This window comes from Scyliorhinus torazame, chromosome 8, assembly GCF_047496885.1.
Source record: "Scyliorhinus torazame isolate Kashiwa2021f chromosome 8, sScyTor2.1, whole genome shotgun sequence".
NCBI classification, from domain to species: Eukaryota; Metazoa; Chordata; class Chondrichthyes; order Carcharhiniformes; family Scyliorhinidae; genus Scyliorhinus; species Scyliorhinus torazame.
In genome coordinates, this window is record NC_092714.1 from 32,463,545 (window position 1) to 32,488,777 (window position 25,233).

The window sequence follows — 25,233 nt, forward strand, 5'->3', positions numbered from 1 at the left end:
CTGACCCATCCTCAAGCAGTTGAGGGTTGTCTAGATTTCCGTGGAAGGTTGGAACCTGGGATTTCACCACTCGGGTCAGTACAATGAGTGCTGGGATCTTTGAGACCACGCGGAAGGGAGAAGATGGTGGTGGTACTGAAGCGGAGTTCGTGCCCTGCGGCAGCCCCAGTGGCTGGAGCACCGATACCAGGAGCAGCCGGAATACCAGTACTGGGAGTAGGATCAGCACCGGGACCAACTGGAACACTTACACAAGGAGCAGCTTGAACACTGACACCAGGGCAGCACGGTAGCACAAGTGGATAGCACTGTGGCTTTGCAGCACCAGGTTCCCAGGTTCAATTCCCCGCTGGGTCACTGTCTGTGCGGAGTCTGCACGTTCTTCCCGTGTGTGCGTGGGTTTCCTCCGGGTGCTCCGGTTTCCTCCCACAGTCCAAAGATGTGCAGGTTAGGTGGATTGGCATTGCTAAATTGCCCTTAGTGTACAAAAAGGTTAGGAGGCGTTATTGGGTTATGGGGATAGGGTGGACGTGAGGGCTTAAGTGGATCGGTGCAGACTCGATGGGGCGAATGGCCTCCTTCTGCACTGTATGTTCTATGTTCAAAGGAGCAGGGCCAACATCAAGGGCAGGATCTGCACCTAGAGTGGCTGGAGAACTGACACCGGGAGCAGGATTGACATTGGGAGCGGGACTGGAACCGATAACGGCAGCAGCTCAGAGAAATGGCAGCAATGCTGGTGAGTTGATGGGAACTGCACAGGTTCATGCGACTGCCTGGTTCTAAGATGGCAAACGACAGCAGCTTTGGTTTGTTTGTTGTGTCTGTCATGATTAGTTTGTTATTTGTCTGGCTTTAGACAAATCAAACTGACCAGTGTTACTTGTACTTGCTAAACATCAATTCTCTTTCACTGTTGATTTGTATTTTATCGTGTTTAGTGTTTAAATTAATTGTATTGGTGTGTAATATCAGATGCTACAGCGTTAACCTCTTGGCAAGGTCGTTATTGTAAATGAGAATTGGTTCCCAATTGACTTAACATAAACGTTAAATAAAATAAAAAGATTGTGGTTGGTGATGTTTGCAGTTAACCATGAAGTGTGCCATCCAGAGATGGGGCTTTGGGATTTCAGATGGGGGGGGGGGGGTTTATTTGAGGGCTGTGTCACTGGGAGTGATTCATTAGTTGTCAGCCAGTGGTGTTTTTTTGAGGAGGGTGTCTTCCCTGCAGATTTTTAGAGAATGAATAGTGGCCATGCAGAGGAGGACAAGTTGCTGCTGCGAGAGAGGAGGGGGGGGGGAGTGGGGCTGGAAGAGGAGGGCATCGAGCTTTCGACTTGAAATTCAGTGAGAAACATTGACCCAAACTTTCCAAAGCAATGGCAATGAAAACATCAGCAATCACTCCTCTAAACACCTTCCCCACAATATGGAGTTAAATGTGGAAATCCGGAAGTTGCTGTCAATAATTCTATGATTCCCCATGGGGTGTACTCTTGAAGTCCCTTCAGACTGCAGTCAATTAGAAATCACTGAACTGATGAGAAACTTTCCTTCCATTCTGTTAGTCTTTCTGTAAAACTCTTTAAAAATTGCACCTTGTTGAATGAGATTAAGTGGGGTATTAATAGTATCCATAATTACCACTGAAGAACCAAGTAATTTTATATTTAAGGAACTGATATTTCAGTTTCTATCTTAATCCCATGTGTATGTCTCAATCAATTATTTCACTTTCTGTGAAATGATATTAAAAGGTGAAGGATAATCAGTGCATTTTATTTCCTGGTGTGTTGTCTCTGAGAATTCCTTAATTTGATTTGTTACTTACGCTGCATGATGACATCGTTCTTGCGAGATGCCTGGAGATCCCCTTAACCTGGAGTTAACATCAAACTAACATCAGGAAATGGGAAATCCAAGCCATAAAGATTGCAAGATCTTTGTAAGCAGTTTCCTTCAAAGCTAGTGCCAAGTTCAGTTGCTGCTAGATATGGGCCAGTGGGTGAGACAACCATGCTTTGGTGAAAAGGTCCTCACGGAAATCTGTCACCTGAACAGGGCAATGACTGCATTGCCAGCGGCTGTGAAGCTGATCATGGCGATGAACATTTGTGCATCTGGCTCCTTCCAGACTCAGTTTGTTATCCACCATTGTGTAAGGCAGGTAACTGAGGCTCATTACTGGAACACAGCTACCAACTTTTAGGTTGGTACTTTTAGGCAGGCAGTAACGAGTGGGGTGCCACATGGATCGGTGCTGGGACCCCAGCTATTCACAATGTACATTAATGATTTGGATGAGGGAACAAAATGTAACATCCCATAGTTTGCAGATGATACCAAGTTAGTTGTGAGGGTCAATTGTGATGAGGATGCAGGGATCCTACGGCAGATCTGGACAGGTTGAGAGAGTGGGCAAATTAATGGCAGATGCAGTATAATTTGGATAAGTGTGAAGTTGTTCACTTTGGAAGCAAAAACAGGAAGGCAGATTACTACCTCAATGGTTGTAAATTGGGAGAGGGGAGTGTGCAGTGGGACCTGGGTGTCCTTGTGCACCAGTTGCTGAAGGTAAGCACACAGGTGCAGCAGGTGGTAAAGAAGGCAAATGGTATGTTGGCTTTCATTGTGAGAGGTTTCGAATGCAGGAGCAGGGATGTGATGCTGCAATTATACAGGGCCTTGGCGAGGCCACACTTGGAGTATTGTGTTCAGTTTTGGTCTCCTTCTCTGAGGAAGGATGTTCTTGCTCTCGAGGGAGTGCATAGAAGGTTTACCAGACTGATTCCAGGGACGGCGGGATTGTCATATGAGGAGAGATTGACAAGGTTGGGATTGTTCTTGCTGGAGTTCAGAAGAATGAGGGGGGGATCTCATAGAGACTTATAATATTTTAACTTGACTAGACAGGGTAGATGCAGGGAAGATGTTACCAATGATGGGTGTGTCCAGAACCAGGGGTCACATTCTGAGGATTCAGGGTAAACCATTTCGGACAGATATAAGGAGACATTTCTTCACACAAAGAGTGGTGAGCCTGTGGAATTCATTACCACAGGAAGTAGTTGATGCCAAAACTTTGAATATATTCAAGAGGTGGCTTGATATAGCACTTGGGGAGAATGGGATCAAAGGCTATGGGGAGAAAGCAGGATTAGGCTATTGAGTTGGATGATCAGCCATGATCGTGATGAATGGCGGATCAGGCTCGAAGGGCCAAAAGGCCTCTTCTTGCTCCTATCTTCTATGTATCTATGTACATTTTATTTCTATTTGCCAGAAAGGAGGCAGAAATGAGCACTTGGCTTGACTAGTATTTGAGGCTTCTCCATGTTGTAGGCTGATATTGACTGTGGACACATCACTTTATAGGTGTCATGTCAATTCTGCCCCACAGTGAAATCAAAAGGCATTTCTTCCTGTCCAGCTGGTGTGTGACCATGTGTCACATATCATGTCAGTCAATGTCTGGCATCCTGGCAGCAGTCATTAAGCCTTCATTCTGTGGCAGCTTGCTTTGCCAGCTGTATTCCAGCCACCTTGGCAAAACAAAGGGTGGCTATTGGGTGACGAGGACGATCCGTTGACCCCATGGCTCATGATTCTGTTGCGCAAACAAAGATTGAGTGCAGTAAATGTGCAAAGAAATTACTGCAACACAAAATGTAAAAGAGCAGACCATTGGAGTGCTGAAGCAACATTTCTACAACCTGGACTGCCATGAAGGCGCCCCGCAGTATTCAGCAGCGACGGTGTCACGATTCATGTCGGCCTCCTCTTTGTACCACGTGTTTGTTATCATAGATTTCATAGAATTTACAGTGCAGAAGGAGGCCATTCGGCCCATCAAGTCTGCACCGGCTCTTGGAAAGAACACCCTACCCAAGGTCCACACCTCCACCCTATCCCCATAACCCAGTAACCCCACCCAACACTAAGTGCAATTTTGGACACTATGGGCAATTTAGCATGGCCAATCCACCTGACCCACACATCTTTGGACTGTGGGAGGAAACCGGAGCACCCGGAGGAAACCCACGCACACACGGGGAGAACGTGCAGACTCCGCACAGACAGTGACCCAAGCCGGGAATCGAACCTGGGACCCTGGAGCTGTGAAGCAATTGTGCTATCCACAATGCTACCGTACTGCCCTATCACGAGCAGACAGTCCATATCACCGGCCATGCTGGAAGTAGCTCAGGAGGAGGAGCGTGAGGAGGAGGAAGAGGAAGGGAGGAGGTAACAGTTCCTTTCTGTCTGGGTTGTTCAAGAAGATCTCATCCGCTGGAAGACCAGCAAATGCAGCCCCAATTCTCCCTTCGCCAACAGTCCCACACCTTCCATTCTCCCTCTGTCACTGACTATCACAACATCCGCAGGGGTCACGAATGCCTAAATAAACATTGCACACCAAATTTCTGAAAGAAATCAACTTACATTGCATACAAAAGGCAATTAATCACCCTTACTGCTTGTCTTCTTTGTGTCTTTGCCTATCCTAGTGCTTCTACAGAGTGTCGTTGCAGCATGGAAAGTTGCTGACTTCCAGTGAGGTAACCAGCAAGAAGTCGTCCTCGAGCAGTTCTGGGCTCAGAAGGCCTGGCAGTGGACTAAACCTAGATATTTTTTCAAAGTTCTTTCATGAGAGGTGGCACCACTGGCAAGGCCAGCATTTGTTGCCATAATTGCCCTTGAACCAAATGGTTTGATCAGCCATTTAATGGGCCATTAAGCATCACCCACATTGCTGAGAGTCAGGTGTCACGTGGAGGCCGGACCAGGTAAGCATGGCAGATTTCCTTCCCCAAGAGGCATTAGTGAACCGAATTGGGTTTTAACGACAATCAGTGATAGTTCCACCGTCACCATTATGGAGACCATTTTTTCAATTCCAGATTTTATGAATTTAAGTTCCACCAGCTGTCATGAGTTGAACCCATGTCCACAGAATATTTGGCCCCTGGATTCCAGTGACATTACAACTATGCCACAATCTCCCCTGCATTGCTGGTGGCAGTTCAGTATGGCAGTATCGTTAGCAGACAGTCAGCGCAGGGAGATTTGTGCAGCGGTGTGTGGGGAGGACAAATGTTGTCTTCCCCAGTTGACCACTATTTCCACACGAGAAAGGATGGACTCCAACTCTGCGTAAAGCCAGGCGTCAAGTTAGTGCCAGACATCTCCATGCTCCTTGACATTGAGTGCTGGTTCTCTGGCAGGCCTCATTAGCCATTGAGCATTCCATTGTGCATTCCCATCGAGGTTCCTCTGTAAGCTGTCTCATGGAACTAATTATCCCCAACTGCAGCAGGAACTGTATGCGCGTTGTCCACTGGCGAGCTAGAGCTTGCGCTATCCTTGCCAGCTACCCTGGTTGCCAGCCACTTGTACGCGGTGTCTCACCACATGCAGTTCCTGTCTACATGCTATTCTTCAAGTTACACACCATGCCTATATTGGACCTGGGGCCTGTGAGTGTGAAATCAAGGTCAATACATTGGCGCTTTTAATATCTTCTTGTTCTTCCTCTGTTGCCTGACCAGGTGACACTCACAGAGTATCTAACAGGAGAAACAGACAAAAGTAAGTTTGTGTTGCGGTGGGTGGGGTGGGGTGGGTGAGGGAAGGGGAGGTAAAGGGCTCCATGCTTACATGATCTATAACTTGTAAATCAGAAGAGTGTGTGGAATGAGGGAAGGTGGGATAAACTTGGAGGGTTAGATATGAGGGTACCAGAATTTTGATTGGTTTCAGCTCCACATAGGTCACGGCCTCAGCCAGGGCAGGCACCGGCTCCTTCATGGAGGTGGTCAGGAGATGCAGACATGCCTGAACCTCCTGTTACCTCTGGTTTGGTGCCACCTTGCACTGCAAGGGAGAAGGAATGGTGTCATTGAGTGTGGTGCAATCTTTTTATGTGATGTGATTGTTATGGCTGTATAACTCACAGTGTAAGCTGTGAGAAATGGGTGTGAGGCTTGTAACAATGCCACATCTGTGAGGGTGAATTGAAACATACGAATGCCAGGATCGAGTCCTGATTGGCGAGATTGTTGATAAGTGAGTGATGGGGCTGTGATGATTTGAGCAGTTGCTGAGGCTAGTAGCGCAATTGGTTGGATATGTAATTTGAAGATGCATTCCCTGACATTAACCACTCGTTTGAGATATTGAACCTCTTGTGTCACTGCATCCAGCTCCTCTGGGCTTGACTCCTAGCATTGACCTCCACATCTATCTGTTCCTACTGCCTTCTGAGAGTGAATCTGGCCTCCTCTTGATACAAGCCCTCCCAGCTTTCCCCTTCCTCCATCAAGATCTCCTAGGGAAATACCCGAAAACCTTTGAACCCATGCTCTACCATTTGCGCCATTTTTCAATTTCTCCCGGGTCAGGTCAGATGGCCACCACGGTAGCACAATGGTTAGCACTGTTACTTCACAGCACCAGGAACCAGGGTTTGATTCCCGGCTTGGGTCGCTGTCTGTGTGGAGTCTGCACGTTCTCCCCGTGTATGCGTAGGTTTCCTCCGAGTGTCTGATTTCCTCCCACAAGCCCCGAATGTCGTGCTTGTTGGGTGAATTGGATATTTCGAAATCTTTCTCAGTGTACCTGAACAAGCGCTGGAGTGTGGCGACTAGGGGATTTTCATTGCAGTGTTAATGGAAGCCTACTTGTGACACTAATAAAGATTATTATTATTAGATTCACTTATGGCATGAATGCCGGCAGCAGCTCCAGCTACAATATATTTAGCCTTTAAGAAGCACTAGCCCAAGGTTGAAGCAATACATACTAGCCTTAACTCGTGCTTAGTCAGGAAATTGGCCCACAGCTGATGTACCCAGTGAACTAACATTGTGATTAGCACTAGCATTAATCATTGAAATGAGTAGCAGTGTGATATTTGTCTGCTGCTTGCATTGCAATCAGCAAGTGGGATTAATCATGCAACCACTGTCTATTTTTGGGGGCTTTCAAATTAAGTACCCTCCTTGTGTTTTTATAGTTACTATCCTGCTTGGCTGGTTATTCCAAACATTCAAAATTACACACTAAGATTATATTAGGCTACTTCAACACGGTCATGTTATTTAGTTCTATGAATTCAAGTTACTCAAGCTTGGTTGCATTCTACACAGCTTCCGCCAATGATAGTGGGTACTTTTCTGGTGCAGTGTGGTGCCAAGCTAAAGTATCACAGAATGATACAGTGCAGAAGTAGACCATTCAGCTATCATACCTGTGTTTTCCAATTAGTTTCACTTTTCTGCTTTTCTTGCAATGTGTAATTGTGATATGATAGTTTTTGGGGGGGAAAAAACTAATATTTCTTTTAAATGGATACAAGCAGCCTTAATATGGCTGTGATACCTGTTTTTAAATTCCTAGCTAATTTCCATACTCCCAGAATGCCTTGATCCACTGCAATTCGCATACCGCCACAACCGGTCCACAGCAGATGCCATCTCCCTGGACCTACACTCATCCCCAGAGCATCTTGACAACAAGGACTCCTACATCAGACTCCGATGGGGGCTGGTTTAGCACAGTGGGCTAAATCGCTGGCTTGTCATACACAACAATGCCAGCAGCGCGGGTTCAGTTCCTGTACCAGCCTCCCCGAACAGGCGCCGGAATGTGGCGACCAAGGGCTTTTCGCAGTAACGTCCTTGAAGCCTACTCGTGACAATAAGCGATTATTATTATTGTTATTATTTATTGACTACAGCTCTGCCTTTAACACCATAATCCCAGCCAAGATCATATCAAAGCTCCAAAACCTAGGACTTGGCTCCTCACTCTGCAACTCAACCCTCAACTTTCTGAGCCACAGACCACAATCAGTAAGAATAAACAACAATACCTCCTCCACAACAGTCCTCAATACCGGGGCCCCGCGAGGCTGCGAACTTAACCCCCTAATATACTCCCGGTACACACACGACTGTGTGGCAAAAATTGGTTTCAACTCCATCTACAAGTTTGCTGACGATACGACCATAGTGGTCCGGATCTCGAATAACGACGAGTCAGAATACAGGAGGGAGATAGAGAACCTAGTGGAGTGGTGCAGCGACAACAATCTCTCCCTCAATGCCAGCAAAACTAAAGAGCTGGTCCTTGACTTCAGGAAGCAAAGTACTGTACACACCCCTGTCAGCATCAACGGGGCAGAGGTGGAGATGGTTAACAGTTTCAAATTCCTAGGGGTACATATCTCCAAAAATCTGTCCTGGTCCACCCACGTCGATGCTATCACCAAGAAAGCAGAACAGCGCCTATACTTCCTCAGGAAACTAAGGAAATTCGGCATGTCCACATTAACCCTTACCAACTTTTACAGATGCACCATAGAAAGCATCCTATCTGTCTGCATCACAGCCTGGTATGGCAACAAGACCGCAAGAAACTTCAGAGAGTTGTGAACACCTCCCAGTTCATCACACGAACCTGCCTCCCATCCATTGAGTCCATCTACACCTCCCACTGCCTGGAGAAAGTGGGCAGCATAAGCAAAGACCCCTCCCACCTGATTTACTCACTCTTTCAACTTCTTCCATCGGGCAGGAGATACAAAAGTCTGAGAACACGCATGAACAGACTCAAAAACAGTTTCTTCCCCATTGTTACCAGACTGCTAAAGGACCCTGCTAAACGGATGCCGGTGTTATGTAGTTACATTGTGTACCTTGTGTTTCCCTATTATGTATTTTCTTGTATTTCCTTTTCTTTTCATGTACTTAATGATCTGTTGAGCTGCTCGCAGAAACATACTTTTCACTGTACCTTGGTACACGTGACAATAAACAAAAATCCTCTCATGCTCTAATTTCTTTCTCCTGATTAACCTTTTAGTCATTAGCTGCTGTTCTTTATATTCTGACCAATCACCTGACCTGCCACTCATCTTTGTGCAGTTTGATGTTTTGTCTTTAAGTTTGATGCTTTTCTTAACTTATTTAGTTAACTATAGAGGATGGGTCCTCCCCTTAAATATTTTTCTTTATAGTAGGAATATCCTTATTCAGAGTGTTCTGAACTATCCCCTTCAATGTCTGCCACTGCTTCTGTATTGATCTATTTCCTAGCTTCATCCCAGTTCACTTCCGCTGAGCATCCATGATCCCATAGTTGCCCTTATTTAGTTTAAAATACTAGTCTTAGACCCACTCTTGTCCCTTTCAAACTGGATGTAAAAGTCAATCATATTGTGGTCACTATGACCGAGGGGTTCCTTTGCTCTGAGGTCATTAATTAATTCTGTCACATCACACAATACCAAGTTTTAAATAACCTGCTTTCTGGTTGGTTCCAGAATGTATTGCTTTAAGAAACCATCCCAAAAGCATTCTGTGAACGCCCCATCCAGGGGACTACTGTCAGTCTGATTTCTCTAATTTATATGTAGATTAAAATCACCCATGATTATTGCCATCTCTTTTATCAAAAGCACCCAATATTTCTTCTTGTGCACTTTGTCCTACATTGGTCACTGTTAGGAAGCCTGTAGACCACTCTCACTAGTGCCTTTCTCCTACTATTCCTCATTTCCACCCAAACCAATTCTAAATCCTGATCTCTTGAACCAAGGAAATCTCTAACTATTATACCGATAACGTCCTTGATTAACAGTGCAACCCCTTCACTGTTACGTAGCTTCCTATTCTTCTTGACTGTCATGTACCCCTCAATATTCAGGACCCATTCCTTCTCAAAGAACAAAGAAAAGTACAGCACAGGAACAGGCCCTTCGGCCCTCCAAGCCTGTGCCGACCATGCTGCCCGTCTAAACGAAAATCTTCTACACTTCCTGGGTCCGTATCCCTCTATTCCCATGCTATTCATGTATTTGTCAAGATGCCCCTTAAATGTCACTATCGTCCCTGATTCCACCACCTCCTCCGGTAGCGAGTTCCAGGCACTACCCTCTGTGTAAAAAACTTGCCGTGTACATCTACTCTAAACCTTGCCCCTCGCACCTTAAACCTATGCCCCTAGTAATTGACCCCTCAACCCTGGGGAAAAGCCTCTGACTATCCACTCTGTCTATGCCCCTCATAACTTTGTAGACCTCTATCAGGTCGCCCCTCAACCTCTGTCGTTCCAGTGAGAACAAATTGAGTTTATTCAACCGCTCCTCATAGCTAATCGCCTCCATATCAGGCAACATCCTGGTAAATCTCTTCTGCACCCTCTCTAAAACCTCCACATCCTTCTGGTAGGGTGGCGACCAGAATTGAACACTATACTCCAAGTGTGACCTAACTAAGGTTCTATACAGCTGCAACATGACTTGCCAATTCTTATATTCAATGCCCCGGCCAACGAAGGCAAGCATGCCGTATGCCTTCTTGACTACCTTCTCCACCTGTGTTGCCCCTTTCAGTGACCTGTGGACCTGTACACCTAGATCTCTCTGACTTTCAATACTCTTGAGGGTTCTACCATTCACTGTATATTCCCTACCTGCATTAGACCTTCCAAAATGCATTACTTCACATTTGTCCGGATTAAACTCCATCTGCCATCTCTCCACCCAAGTCTCCAAATGATCTAAATCCTGCTGTTGCCTCTGACAGTCCTCATCGCAATTCCACCAGCCTTTGTGTCGTCTGCAAACTTACTAATCAGACCAGTTACATTTTCCTCCAAATCACTTATATAGACTACGAACAGCAAAGGTCCCTGCATCTCACCCTGCAGCCATGTCTCCAAAATAGCTATCAGATCATGGGCAAAATTCTCCCCAAACGGCGCGATGTCCGCCGACTGGCGCCCAAAACGGCGCCAATCAGACGGCATCGCGCCGCCCCAAAGGTGCGGAATGCTCCGCATCTTTGGGGGCCGAGCCCCAACATTGAAGGGCTAGGCCGGCGCCGGAGGGATTTCTGCCCTGCCAGCTGGCGGAAACGGCCTTTGTTGCCCCGCCAGCTGGCGCGGAAATGACATGTCGGGGCGGCGCATGCGCGGGAGCGTCAGCGGCCGCTGACAGTTTCCCGCGCATGCGCAGTGGGGAGAGTCTCTTCCGCCTCCGCCATGGTGGAGACCGTTGCGGAGGTGGAAGGGAAAGAGTGCCCCCACGGCACAGGCCCGCCCGCGGATCGGTGGGCCCCGATCGCGGGCCAGGCCACAGTGGGGGCACCCCCCGGGGTCAGATCGCCCTGCGCCCCCCCAGGACCCCGGAGCCCACCCACGCCGCCTTGTCCCGCTGGTAAATAGGTACTCTAATTTACGCCGGTGGGACAGGCAATTTCTCGGCGGGACTTCGGCCCATCCGGGCCAGAGAATCGAGCGGGGGGGCCCGCCAACCGGCGCGGCCCGATTCCCGCCCCCGCCGAATATCCGGTACCGGAGACTTCGGCAACCGGCAGGGGCGGGATTCATGGCGGCCAATGGCCATTCTCCGACCCGCTGGGGGGGGTCGGAGAATGACGCCCCATATTTATTTATTTCAATGTGTGTTATTAATTCATGTATTTTGTTGTGCATGCGATGCAGTCAGACTTTAGTGTGTCTTTCTGTTATCTTTGCAACATCTAGTCTTGACTGTTGGTGTCTCCTTAGCTGTTTTTCTCTTTGTCCCATCCTGCCATTCTCTGGCTCTCATTTCCCATATTACTATTTTGCTCTCCTGCTATAACTCTACCTCATTGATTTGCTACATCTACCCAGAGTTGACCCCTCAACCTCCCACCTTGTTTAGTTTAAAGCCCTCCCTACTTCCCTAGTTATGCAGCTTGCTAGAAAACTGGTCCCAGCATGGTTACGGTGTAGATTGTCCCAACGGTACAGTCCCCACTTTCCCCAATACTGTTGCTAGAGGCTTATGATCCGGAACCCACTCGGAACCATGTATTAATTTCTCTAATATTATTTACCCTATGCCAATTTGCATGTGGCTCAGGTAATAATCTCTGAGGTTCTGTTTCTTAGTCTAGTGCCTAGCTCTTCATCCTGACTATGCAGAACCTCTTCTCTTGTTCTGTTTATGTCATTGGCATCTACATGGACCATGACAACTGGATCCTCTTCCTCCCCATGCAGGTTCCTCTCCAGCCTGGAGCAAATGGGCTGGTTTAGCACACTGGGCTAAAGAGCTGGCTTTTAAAGCAGAACAAGGCAGGCCAGCAGCACGGTTCAATTCCCGTACCAGCCTCCCTGAACAGGCGCCGGAATGTGGCGACTAGGGGCTTTTCACAGTAACTTCATTTGAAGCCTACTTGTGACAATAAGCGATTTTCATTTTCATGTCCTGAACCCTGGCGCCGGGCAGACAGCACAGCTGACTAGGCTCCCATTCTGCTGCAGAGAACCATGTCTATCCCCCTCACTATATTGTCCCCTACTGCTACTACATCCCTGTTTGCTCCCCCAGTTTGAATGACTTCCTGTACCATGGTGCAGTGGCCAGCCTGCTCATCCACTTTGCAGACTTTGTTTTTGTCCACGCAGGTTGGTTCGCACCTCACATCTGTTTGACGATTGCAAAGTGTGAGCCTCCTCCACTACTGTCTGCTTGGTCCCTTAACCTGCCTCAGTCACCGTCACATCCTCCTGGCCCTTATCACTGAATGAAACAAGTGATCCTATTCTAAGAGATGTGACTGTCTTCTGGAACAAAGTGCCCAAATGTTCCTCACCCTCCCTGATGTTGTGCAGTGTCTGTAGTTTGGCTCCCAGATCAATAATCCTGATCCAGAATTCCTCCAGCCTCTTATACTCAATGCCCCGGCCAATGAAGGCAAGCATGCCGTATGCCTTCTTGACTACCTTCTCTACCTGTGTTGCCCCTTTCAACCTCCCCGAACAGGTGCTGGAATGTGACGACTAGGGGCTTTTCACAGTAACTTCATTGAAGCCTACTTGTGACAATAAGCGATTTTCATTTTCATACTTTGTGCAGATCTGTTTGTCCTGGATCGCCTTGGCAACCAAAAGCTCCCACATTTAACAGGTGCAACATAACACCGGTCCTGCCATTGATACTTAAGTTACTCAGTTAATGGAATTACTTTCTTAATTGACTTAGACTAATTCCTAAGTATGCTACAGTTTACTGTCTTTGTTAAGACACTAACAACTAAAAGTTATATGTTTCTTAACTACACGGGAATGTGCTTTAAGCATTTATTTTAACTATTTTATTTTAGTTCTAAAGTTTTTGTTCTTTTTATTTATAGATCTACCTTAACTCCCAAGCGCTCAGCTGGCTATTAAAACACCCTCCCTAACAATAAGTACTTACTACCCAATCAACTTACAAAAATATAGTTTCTAAACTGTTTTAAACATTAGGAATGGAAAACTTGAACATTTCCCGGAGACTCACCAAATACTCACCAAACAGCTGGCTTCTTCCCCAACCAATCAAATTGCTTCTTTGCTGTGATGTTGCCATTTGTTTTTTCACTCTCAGGGCAGGTTGGTTCTGAGCAGTTGATTGGTGTGTCTCTCTGACTCCCAGATAAGTGTATACACCTCCCGCCTCAGCCCTGATTTATATTCTCCCACTCCGGGCTGCTCCCTCACATGCCCATTGCTTCTCCAAATCCGAGGTAAGTGTATCCGCTGTGGTGATATCATGGTTGTGTTGAACTTCAGTGACTGACCACTTGGAGTCCCATTGTATATAAGTGCATGTTAGAACCAGGTGACCTCAGACTGGCTAACTGCTTGTGCTTGATCTTACCGTTATTCATCTGTTGTTTTGTATATAGTTTACCTACAGTTAATGTGTTCTTGTAATATAAATCAGGCCATCCGACAAGAACATTACATTTTCCTCAAGCCTCGGCCCGGATTTATACTCTCCCACTCTGGTCTGCTCCTTCACAGGTCTGCTGCATCTCCAACTCCCAGGTAACTGCATGTGAAAGTTGGATTTGTCTGCATCCCAAAGTTGTCCAGAAATCATTACTGTTCTGTTCAATAAGGAACCCAGCCAGTCTTCAAGTATGCAGCCGGCAGAGCCAGGGAAGAAAACGGACCTTCACTAACTCCCCGAAAATGCTGTACTTGCTGAACACACCTGAGAAAACACCACTGGCTAATCGACTACTGAAGACTTTGCAGCTGCTGAACAGAATCCTACGCTCCAGCCAACCAATGCTTCATCTACTATGGGCCTCACAATGATATCTCACAGAGAGTGATTTCAAATCTCTCATCTTTATATTTATCCTTAACTGCATTTAATCTTTGTATCTGTGCTTTAGTTAATAACTTTATCACTTTTACTTACATAACTTTCAGTAGATTTGTAATCAACTAACCTTTGTCTTATTTAAGACTGAACCTTGACTGTTGGGTTATTTTTAAATGGAATCACTCAAAATAAAAGGGGGCGATACACACAGATACACACACATTCACATATGTGCACACATATACATGCACACATATATATGCGCACATTTACACTGGCACATATACATACGCACACACATACATTAAAAAAAATAAATTTAGAGTACTCAATTATTTTTTTCTCCTATTAAGGGGCAATTTAGCGTGGCCAATCTACCTAACCTGCACATCTTTGGGTTGTGGGGGCGAAACCCACACAGACATGGGGAGAATGTGCAAACTCCACACGGACAGTGACCCAGGGCCGGGATTCAAACACGGGTCCTCAGCGGCGCAGTCCTAGTGCGAACCACTGCACCGCATTCCGCCCTCGCACACAGACATACACGCGCACATATACACATGCACAGTGGCTGGAATTCTCCGGCTGTCAGGATTCTCTTTTCCCGCAGCTAGTGCAACCCTGCCAGTGGATTTCTTGATGGCTTGGGGTTCTATGGGAAATCCCATTGATGAATGGTGGGAAGAGGGAATCCCGCCGCCAGCGAACGACACTGCTGAGAAACACTCGGCTGGGGGACCGGAGAATCCAGCCCAGTATCACGCATACATCTGCACATACGCACTCATGTACACACACACACATATACACATACACACTTATACACAGCTCATGGACTACTTTGAGGTGCCATCTTTTATGCGGTCATGACAATTTTCTCTTCACTATTCATTCAATTCCCTTTTTTAAAGTTACTGCAGAATCTGCTTTCACCATCCTTTCAGGTGATGCATTCCAGATCACAATAACTCTGTGTAAAAACATAAATCAGGAATTCCAGGATTCTTGATTTGAGCTGAATAATCTCAGCTGCAGCGAGGAATGGGGTGCTGCAAATGGTGTATGGACTGCAGGGGGCAAACAATGCCCAGGCTTTGAGTTCCTTGGATGAATAAGAATTCCGATTCAGATGCAATCTCTCCCTGGTTAAAAAGCTTGGCAGCGCACACAAGTGGATAATGGGCACTTCGATGAGGTAGAGTGAGAACACTTTGTGTGAATGAGTTATCATCTTGAGATAAGGAGCACATAAAGAGAATATTAAAAAAAGAAGCAATGAACGTTGGAAATTTTGAAGTAATCAGATTTGGAAGTGTTATTGAAGAAATAGTGAGCTTACTTTTCAGTTCCGTTCTCAAATCATTAAGTGCTTAACATTGAATTAAATTCCAATTTATGACTGTAAATTGGAAACAATTTTGCTTTAGGAGATGAATATACAGGGCTTCTCTTATTTCAGGCTCTGAAATTATTACTGTGTTGAAAAGAATGAGAACTTAAAAATAAACACAGAGCCAAAAATGTGCAGATGTCATTTCCATCTCCAACTTCATGTAAATATTTGAATATGTAACAAAGAATTTAGTATTTTCTGGTATGAATATTCTATGCTACCACAAAACAGCATTGAGCGTGGTACCCTGTGTATTCCATGTTCCAATGTGGTTGGAGGGAGGTTTGGGCTTATTATTCCCCACAGTTTTCCTCTCAGCTAGGCTGTCAAGGAGAAGTAGGAAATACAAGTCAAGTGCATCCCCACAGGGAGTAAGTAAAAGTCAGATGAGTCATCCTGGATGACTGTTGTACACTTCCTATTGCCTTAAACAAGAGTGGCTTTGCCAGAGAGGCCTGCAAGCAGTTCATCTGCTTTATTTAATCCCTTCCGTCGTTTTGAGCCACACCACATTCCAGTGGGACATGCTACATGGAAATGGGCCAGAGTAACTCATGGTGACCCTTTCTGTAAGAAAACATCTGCCCTCTGTTCCAGACATCTCCTTGACAACAGGGCTCTGAGTGTGCACAGACCTCAATTCTAGTACCTTATGCACAGTGAGCTTGATTCTTCAACATCCTCAATCTTTCTGGACAAGTGGATTGGGGGTGTGGCAAAGGACATGATTCCATAATATGTACCTGTGGATAAGGAGATGTTTTTAGCTTAGACTTCAGCTTGGAAACTTTGGGTTTCAGTTGTTTTTGGCTTTCGTGTGAGGTAGAGAGCAGCATCTTATATGGAAATGAGGACTTGGTGGCTGTAGTCTGGTCCAGTGATAATTGTAGTTCCTTGTATTCGATGTCCCTGCAACATAAGATTCAATAGCTTTGTAATGTGTGGTAATAATGTTTCACAAAGTGTTAAACGGTGGATTATTCTAAATGAGTTAAAAGCTACATTCATGATGCACTGGCAGAAGTTTCACACAAATTCATTAATCAGTCCTTTGAAAATAGCACATGGGAGGAAATGTTCAGACAGTCGTATTTGCCAGTAATGAGCTGATGCTGGCTATATATCTGTTTAATATTCCGATCTGTCTCTTTGTCAGACACCAGTTGATAGCCTGGTCTTGGCTATTTCCTTTTGTCCAGGGCTGCCTCTCAGGCATCTGGAATGTGCCTGGAGTATGCTGCCAATTTCATCAGATCACCAGAGCTCACAAAACCCAGTTTTGCATATTAAAAAAAAAATTAAATTGACAATTTATTGCACTTTGATGTGCAGCAGGAACTAGCTGCTGAGGAGATGCCTTATTTTCTGTTCTGCTGTTTATCCTCACTGGACTGTGAATCCATGCAGGAAATCAAGTGGGGAAGACTGTATTTTCTTGTTTTGTCAAAAAGGGGGTTTAATGCTAATTTTTAATGCTGATTATTTGGGACTCGCTACGATGATGAAGATGAATTGAAGCATGCAATTTTGTTAAATGTAGTTTTGGTTGGAAGGAGTGGCAAATAAAAACTAATCATGACGCATCTGTAATAATCTTTTAACACTCCTTGAGCACCAGGTAAGCCGCTTAACGAGTATAATTAATGAAAGGCTGAGTAATCCAGCTGGGTGTTCCATTACACTTGTGTGAAATGATTGAATGGTTGGCGGCACTTTGCTTGTGAACTAAACTATGATGAAAAGACAGAATCTTATTCCTTGGAAGATAAGAAATTAAATGGGGTCAGGGAGCAAAGGGGGCAAATGCATAAATCACAAATAAAGGACTGGGATTTTCATTTTTGGGGGATGGAATGGCACAGATTACAAAAGCAGGGAGGTAATTCAAATTTATATTTAATCTTGGTTAGATCACACTTGGAGCACTGTGAACAATTCTGGTCTCTGTGCTGCAACAGGACATTGAAACATTGGAAGTGCAGAACAGATTTACAGGGATGTTGCCAGAATTGAGAGGATGCAAATGTCAAAAGTACTGATCAAGCTGGGAACTTCTCTCTCAAAAAGAGATTAGTGAGAGGAGATGTATAAAATTATGTGGAGAAACTGTTTGTTTCAACTTGTTGAGGACGTTGAACCAAGGGGGTATATCTATAAGATACTGAAATAAAATAGAGGACCTAGCTAGAATTTACTGAGCACAGTCAGAGGAAATGTGTAGCGCAATGCGATGAGGTGGTCGAGGCAGGTAGCAATTGTGCATTTAAGGAGAAATTTGATGCAGATACGAATAATAAGGAAATAAAGGAATATGGGAAGCTAAACAAAAACTCATCGCCTCCTCCTACCGCCCCCTGGACCATGACTCCACCACTGATCATCAAGCCTTTGTTTCCTACATCATCATTGACCTCAATCTCTTACCCCATGGCCTCCAAACACTTTGTCCCCAATCCCTGCCCTGCCCACATCTCCCTTCTTCTCAAGATCCACAAAATGGACTGCCCTGGTAGACCCATTGTTTCAGTCTTCACCCTCGGAACGTATTTCTTCCTATTTGACTCTATTTGTTCATCCTCAGTGTAGGCTTCTTCTGGAAATCTTCACTACTTTACCTATTCTCTGGCTCTAACCATTTCCTTTTCACAATGTATGTTCAGTCTCTCCATAGCTCTATCCCCACTAGAACAGCCGTTGCTTCTTCAGAGAAAGGAAACCCAACCAGTCCCCATCCATCACCATGCTTCCTTCACCTGACTGAACTGGTTATCTCATTAACAACTTCTTCTCTGACCCCTTTCACTTCTGCAGGATCCAAAGGTGGCACAATGGGAGCCGACATGGATCCCAGCAATAGCTTCCTTTTCCTGGGATACGTGGAACATTTTTTGATCCAGTCCTTCTCGGGTCCCATCCTTCACTTTTTTTTCTGGTACATTGATAACTCTCAGGAGATAGGAGATAGCCAATCAACTAATATCCACTATCAGTCCACTGACTCCCATTGCTGACTCTTAATTGCACTTCCTCCCACCCTATTTCCAACAGGTCTGGTCCATTCTCTTAGTTACTCTTCCTCTGTCACATTTCTTCTGATGATGCCACCTTCCATACCAGTGCACCTCACAGATGTTTCATAGATTATCATAGAATTTACAGTGCAGAAGGAGGCCATTCGGCCCATCGAGTCTGCACCGGCTCCCCTTTCCTCATCTGAGGATTCTTCCCACTGTGTTTAGCAGGTCTGTCAACCGTCTCTGGCCCATTTCCTGCACTTCTGCCCTTACCCCTTCCTATTGCTTGGAACAGTGATCCCCTTGTCCTCAACTTCCAGGTCACCATCCTCCGAATTCAATAGATCGGCCGTTGCCATATCTGTCATATCCAGAGCATACCACAATCATACCAATTTTTACCACTCGCATCTTTCAGTATTCCAAAGGGATCATTCCTATATCAACACTCCTGATCCACTCTTCCATCACCCCCAACACCAGCTATCCTTTCTGTGGCACTTTCCTGTGCAAGTACACTAGATGCAACACCTCCCTTCCCATGTCCCAACACTCCTTCAAAGTGAATCCGTGATTTACTTGTATTTCTTTCACTATGTTCTTCAAACGATTGTTTGGTAGTACACAAACTTGAGTATTGCTGGAAAAAAGAGTCTTTGTTGTCAAAGCTTTCATTTTACACTCATCGGGACAATTTGCTAGAAATCAAATGTAAAGAGAACAACAATTTAGACTGTTTGAGAAGAGAGTGCTGATTGGTTTTTAAGTGCACTCTGACTGGTAGAGGCGTTGTCATGGAGAATGCACTGGTTGATGGTGACTGACAATTAACTGCCAAGCATTGTTTGAAATTTAAACCAGGCAGCTTGACTTCACTTGACATTGCCCTGAGGAGTGAACAAGCAAATGGTTCACTTATTTTGTTTAGCTGAAACAGGTGCAATGTGTGCACATGTTCTTTCTGTCTGCAAAGAACAGGGGGCGAAATTCTCCCCCAACGGCGTGATGTCCGCCGACTGGCGCCAAAGACGGCGCCAATCAGACGGGCATCGCGCCGGCCCAAAGGTGCGGAATGCTCCGCATCTTTGGCGGGGAAATGCGGCGCATGCGCGGGAGCGTCAGCGGCCGCTGACAGTTTCCCGGCGCATGCGCGGGAGCATCAGCGGCCGCTGTCAGTTTCCCGCGCATGCGCAGTGGGGAGAGTCTCTTCCGCCTCCGCCATGGTGGAGGCCGTAGTGGAGGCGGAAGGGAAAGAGTGCCCCCACGGCACAGGCCCGCCCGCAGATCGGTGGGCCCCGATTGCGGGCCAGGCCACCTTGGGGGCACCCCCCGGGGTCAGATCGCCCCGCGCCCCCCCCCCCCCAGGACCCCGGAGCCCGCCCACGCTGCCTGGTTCCGCCGGTAAATACCAGGCTTGATTTACGCCGGCGGGACAGGCAATTTCTGGGTGGGACTTCGGCCCATCCGGGCCGGAGAATCCAGCGGGGGGTCCCGCCAACCGGCACAGCCCGATTCCCGCCCCCACCCAATCTCCCGTACCGGAGACTTCGGCGGGGGCGGGGGCGGGGGCGGGATTCACGGCAGCCTACGGCCATTCTCCGACCCGGCGGGGGGTCGGAGAATGACGCCCAGGGTTCTGTATATTAATATATGTAGCTTCCAGTACATGCAAATACAGTACACTGCAAGCCTGACTAACAATATTAAATTGGTTGACAGTGTAATTTTTAGTACACTGAGGGTTATTTAGAAAATGTTGTCCAATTGCGGAATCGCATCTAATGCCGGACACTGTGTTAAGAGTTTGCAAGCATGGGCTGGTTGAGTGCAGTCTGTACCTTGCCCATTATGAACAATGGAAAGGACATGTTGTCTTTGGGACATATAGCCTATATGCCTAGCATCACATTGGCACTGAATCATATACCACATTGCTCATTTGTGTGATAGGTAGAATTTATTTTTGGCTTGACAGCAGCATCCTGTTAATGGCGAATACCATTTGGGTTGCTACTTCACCTGTTGCTCCAAGTTTTGAGATACCTTGCCCTCCCAAGGTAACATAGGCTGACTTTGCACTTTTCAGGGTCGAATGTGATGGCCTTGGGCCTTCATGAATTTGCGTGGTATACAGCTTGAGAAGATCTGATCAGGGTAGCCATTATCCCGCAGGATTCCTTTGATGCCCTATTTTGGCATAAAGCTTGCATGGTGAGCAAATGAATCAGGTCCGATTTACAAGTTTGCCAATAAAGCCAATCTTAGTACGTGAAGCTGTAAACATCCCAACGCATGTATTGACCAAAGAAGGTAGGCTTTTGGCAGAAGGTGGTTGAGAACCCTCGGCAGATTTCTCAACTTATCAAGGAAAGGGAGTTCAGTTGACTGCTCCATTTCACAGGTGAATCTGAGTGCAAGATGGAGCCCATTCAGATATGTAAGGAGACTGTTGCATACAGCTGTAGATTTAAGTATAACAACCATATCATCCACATATCAGAAATAAGCAAAAGACAGGAGGTTAGGTGTCACTCCATCGAAGACACATTTCTCTCGGAACTGAACAAAGATGTTTTTACGAGAGCTGGGCCTAGAAGGGATCCCATGGCATCACTAACTATTCGAGCATATATGGTATTGTTAAAGCTGGACTCACAAAACCAGCTAAACAGAATAAGTGACAACCATTCACTGGTTCATTCCTTAGCGTAATGTCATGACAAATCAGTGTCAAATTTCAAACAACACTTGACAGTTAAATATCAGTCACCATCAACCGATGTATTATTCATGACAATGCCTCTATCAATCAGTGTTCATTTGCCAGCCAATCAACACTCTCCTCATACAGTTCCCTTTACATTTGGTATTCTTGCGAATTGCGGTGATGAGTACAAAGTGAAAAGCTTCCATAAAAAGTTTTTTTTTCAACAGTACTGTATGCTATTCACTGATGATGATGTGGTCTTCTCCACACTGGATAAACTAAATGCATATAGGTTGACTACTTTGCAGAACATATCTGTTCAGTCCATAAGTGTGACACTGAGCTTCTGGTCGCCTCCCATTTTGAATCTCTTCCCCAACCCCCTATGATCATTCTGACAAGTCTACTACACTGTTCCAATGAAGCTCAGCGGAATGGACGGCACAATGGCACAGTGGTTAGCACTGCTGTCTCACAGCACCAGGGACGTGGGTTCAATTCCGACCTTGTGTGACTGTGGAGGTTGCACATTCTCCCCGTGTGTGCGTGGGTTTCCTCCGGGTGCTCCGGTTTCCTCCCACAGTCCAAAGATGTGCAGGTTAGGTGGATTGGCCATGATAAATTGCTTCTAAGTGTCCAAAGATTAGGTGGGGTGATGGGAATAGAGCAGGGGTTTGGGTCTAGGTAGGATACTCTTTCGGAGGGTTAGTGTAGACTCGATTGGCTGAATGGCCTCCTACGGCATGGTATGGATTTTATGATTCCTTACAGCCTTCCAAACTCAACATAGAATTTAACCATTTCAATTCATAGCTAGTTTATGGATGGCAGGTAATAATTCTGCTGTTGCCATTCTCTAGATCCATCTCTAGGCCCATCTTTTGTTTCATTATGTATCCAATTACTAACTTCCTTTGCCTTGCACCATTGTCACATTTATTATTTAATCACTCCTGCCTTTTATTCTATCACAGACCTTCCCTTCATTCTTCTTCCCCTCCCACTCCCCTGCCTCTGTACTTGTTTACAACATGCTCCATCTGTGACATTTTCCAATTCTGATTAATCTAATCTGAAATGTTAACCCTGTTCCTCTCCAGAGAGGCTAACTGGCCAGCTAAGTATTTCTAACATTTCCAGTTTCTATTTTAGATTTCCAGCATCCACAGCATTTTGTCTTTTCATTACAAGGATACGGGCAGGGTGGAAAGAATTTGTCAGAGTGGGAGGAGGCTTATAAAAATTGGAATAGACCAGTTGTGCTAAATGGCATGTTTCCGTGCTGAATGGAAACTCACCAACACTTTCCTCTTACCTCCCACTTAGCGGGTTTGCAGGTGGGTTGGGGGGGGGGGGTACATGTAAAATTCCTTGGATGGCCTTCCCACCAGACTCCCACCTACCCCAACCTTTCTGAAATTGTACGGTGGGATGAGCGATGTTTCGGCCGCTCCCTCACACCCTCTCCCAGACATGGTCCCAATTGAGGCCCTTAACTGGCCAGTTAAGGACCACTTAAAAGCCACTTCCCACCCAGCCTCAATTTTCAGGTTGGTGGAAAGAATTCAGGAGCAGGAGGGAAGCCCGCAACATAATCCTACTCAGTCCTCAGACGGAAAGTGGGGGAGGTGCAGGGCACGTCCTTTCAACATTGCCATCCCACCTGCCATGGTCCCGCAGGTGTGCTCCCTTACTCCTGGCCTCTCCACTAACACCCATACACTGCCTCTGCCCAACTACCTGGGCCTCATTTCTCCTCCCTGCCATGAGACCTCCACAATTACCTGACCATGAACTCCAGGGACCAGGACTCTGGGTCCTGCTTGTAATTCCAGTCCTATCCACTGCTGCTTCTGGCGCTGCTGGGTCTAGAGAGCTGCCAGCCAATGAGATTGGCCAGTAGCTCTCTGAGGTAGGGCTTCCGCCTTAGTGAGGGATGGAAGTCCCATATCCATTCAATTAACATTTGGAGTGCTGAATGGCTGTGGGGCAACCGGTATGGGCAGGGATGCATTCACCACTGACTCTTCAGCAGGAAGAGAAACTCTGCCATCCTAAAAATCCAGACCATAATGTACACACTGATAATGTAGAATCAAAGTGAATATTTGTGCTTATACATCCTTCATAGAGCAGGAAGAACGTATCAATATGTAAAGCACCTGGACAAAACAGTCACCACTGTTACTTGAATCAGACAATCTTGCTATAGAATCATTACAGCAGGAAGCCATTCAGCCCGTTATGTTTATGGTGGCTCTCTACAAGAGCAATTCATCTGCTACCATCCTCCGTCTTACCCCAAACCCTGCAAATATTTCCTCTTCAGGTGCTTGTCGAATTCCTTTTTGCAAGTCATCACATGTGCAGGCAGCGCGTTCCAGAACCTAACCACTTGTCCCGCTTATGTGTTGGGCCTACTTCCCACTGGCGGACATTGGAATGTATAGTCAGTGACGAAAGTCAATTGCTTTCATTCACAAGGCACTAAAATGAGGCATAGTTTGGGCGGATGAACAGGTAAGCCTCCAGCAGGGTAAATTGAGGGAGATTGGTTTGAACTGGAGTGGATTAGGAAACACTAACATAGAATTTGTGACTAATTTGCTGCTAACTTTGATTTTCTATTGCAAAAATTCTTAGCATTGAATTCATTGACAATATAGTTATGAGTCAGATGAGAAATTCCTGGGACTGCATAAGAGTTTTTATTCCTCACTTTAGAATCGGTACCTGAATTGGATTGGTTCTTTGTGTTGAGTGTTGTTTTTGAGATGATTGAAGTTGGTTATCAGGTTAATTAGTGGCTGAGTACAGTCAGGGAGTTTAACCTCAATTGAAAATTGCTATCTAAGTGCAGCTAACTTGAAGTTACTCAGTTCAGTGGAGTTTAAGTCCTTTGGATTCATGTTTCCAATGTGGCAAAACACGGAAAACCAGTGTCCTGCTCAAGTTGTGGAAATTTCCGTAAACAGAGGGCGAGATTCTCGGGCCTTCCTGCACCGAGTTTCTCAGTGTTGGGAAGCCGCCCACAATTGGCGGGTTGTGGGATCTTTGGTCCCACCTCTGTCAATGGGATTTCCCATTGAATCCATCTCACACAGCTCAGGAAACCCGCAGCGGAGGTGCGCAATCAGAGGGGCGGGAAGATCTCTCTGGTGTGCACAGCTGAGTGACCAGGACAACCCCAGCTGTAAGGCGAGTCTCCAGTTGGACACGCTCAGTTAATGAGGGTGAGGAGTAATTAGGGGCACTCCCACTGTGCTAGTGGAGGAAGGACTCCCAGAGCACAAGATGGTCACCTCATAGAGAGGGATACATAGATACATAGAAGATAGGAGCAGGAGGAGGCCTTTTGGCCCTTCGAGCCTGCTCCGCCATTCATCACGATCATGGCTGATCATCCAACTCAATAGCCTAATCCTGCTTTCTCCCCATAGCCTTTGATCCCATTCTCCCCAAGTGCTATCTTCTGCCGCCTCTTGAATACATCTTTGCTATGAGTTCCAAAATTGGCACACGATGTTCCACTGCTGTCTAAGATATTTTACAAATATGCTCCAAAATCATGATTTTCTGTTTTAATCAATGCTCCACAGTTTCGCTTCTGATATGTACAGGAACAAGTACGAAAGCCTTAAAGCCATATTGGGAAAAGTGAGAATATGCAGCAAAAAAACAAATTAGACAAAAGGTGGAAAAAATAATTCAAAGCCAAATTGGCACAGAGGCACACATTAGAACCATACAGAGACAGATAAAAAAGTGAGAGATGATCAGCAAGGCACAGGAAGCATTGCAATAAAAGTTTACGGGTAGGAAATTATGAGACAGCTGCTAGAAGCGATTGCGAATGCATTTTGTTTCCTCCAAGAGTAAAACCTCCAGAAATCGAACTGCATTATTATATCACATGTTACATGGCACAAAAGCAAAAGGTGAGAGTTCAAGTTCTATG

At 46.0% G+C, this 25,233-nt stretch overlaps 1 protein-coding gene across 1 annotated transcript in view; it reads right to left on the reverse strand.

The window, feature by feature from the left end:
* Positions 1–25,233, reverse strand: part of LOC140427733 (single-minded homolog 2-like) — a 180,295-nt gene that overhangs the window by 13,015 nt on the left and 142,047 nt on the right. The window contains exon 9 of the mRNA XM_072513334.1: positions 16,298–16,463. Coding sequence (XP_072369435.1) covers positions 16,298–16,463 — 166 coding nt within the window. The remainder of the gene's footprint in view (positions 1–16,297; positions 16,464–25,233) is intronic.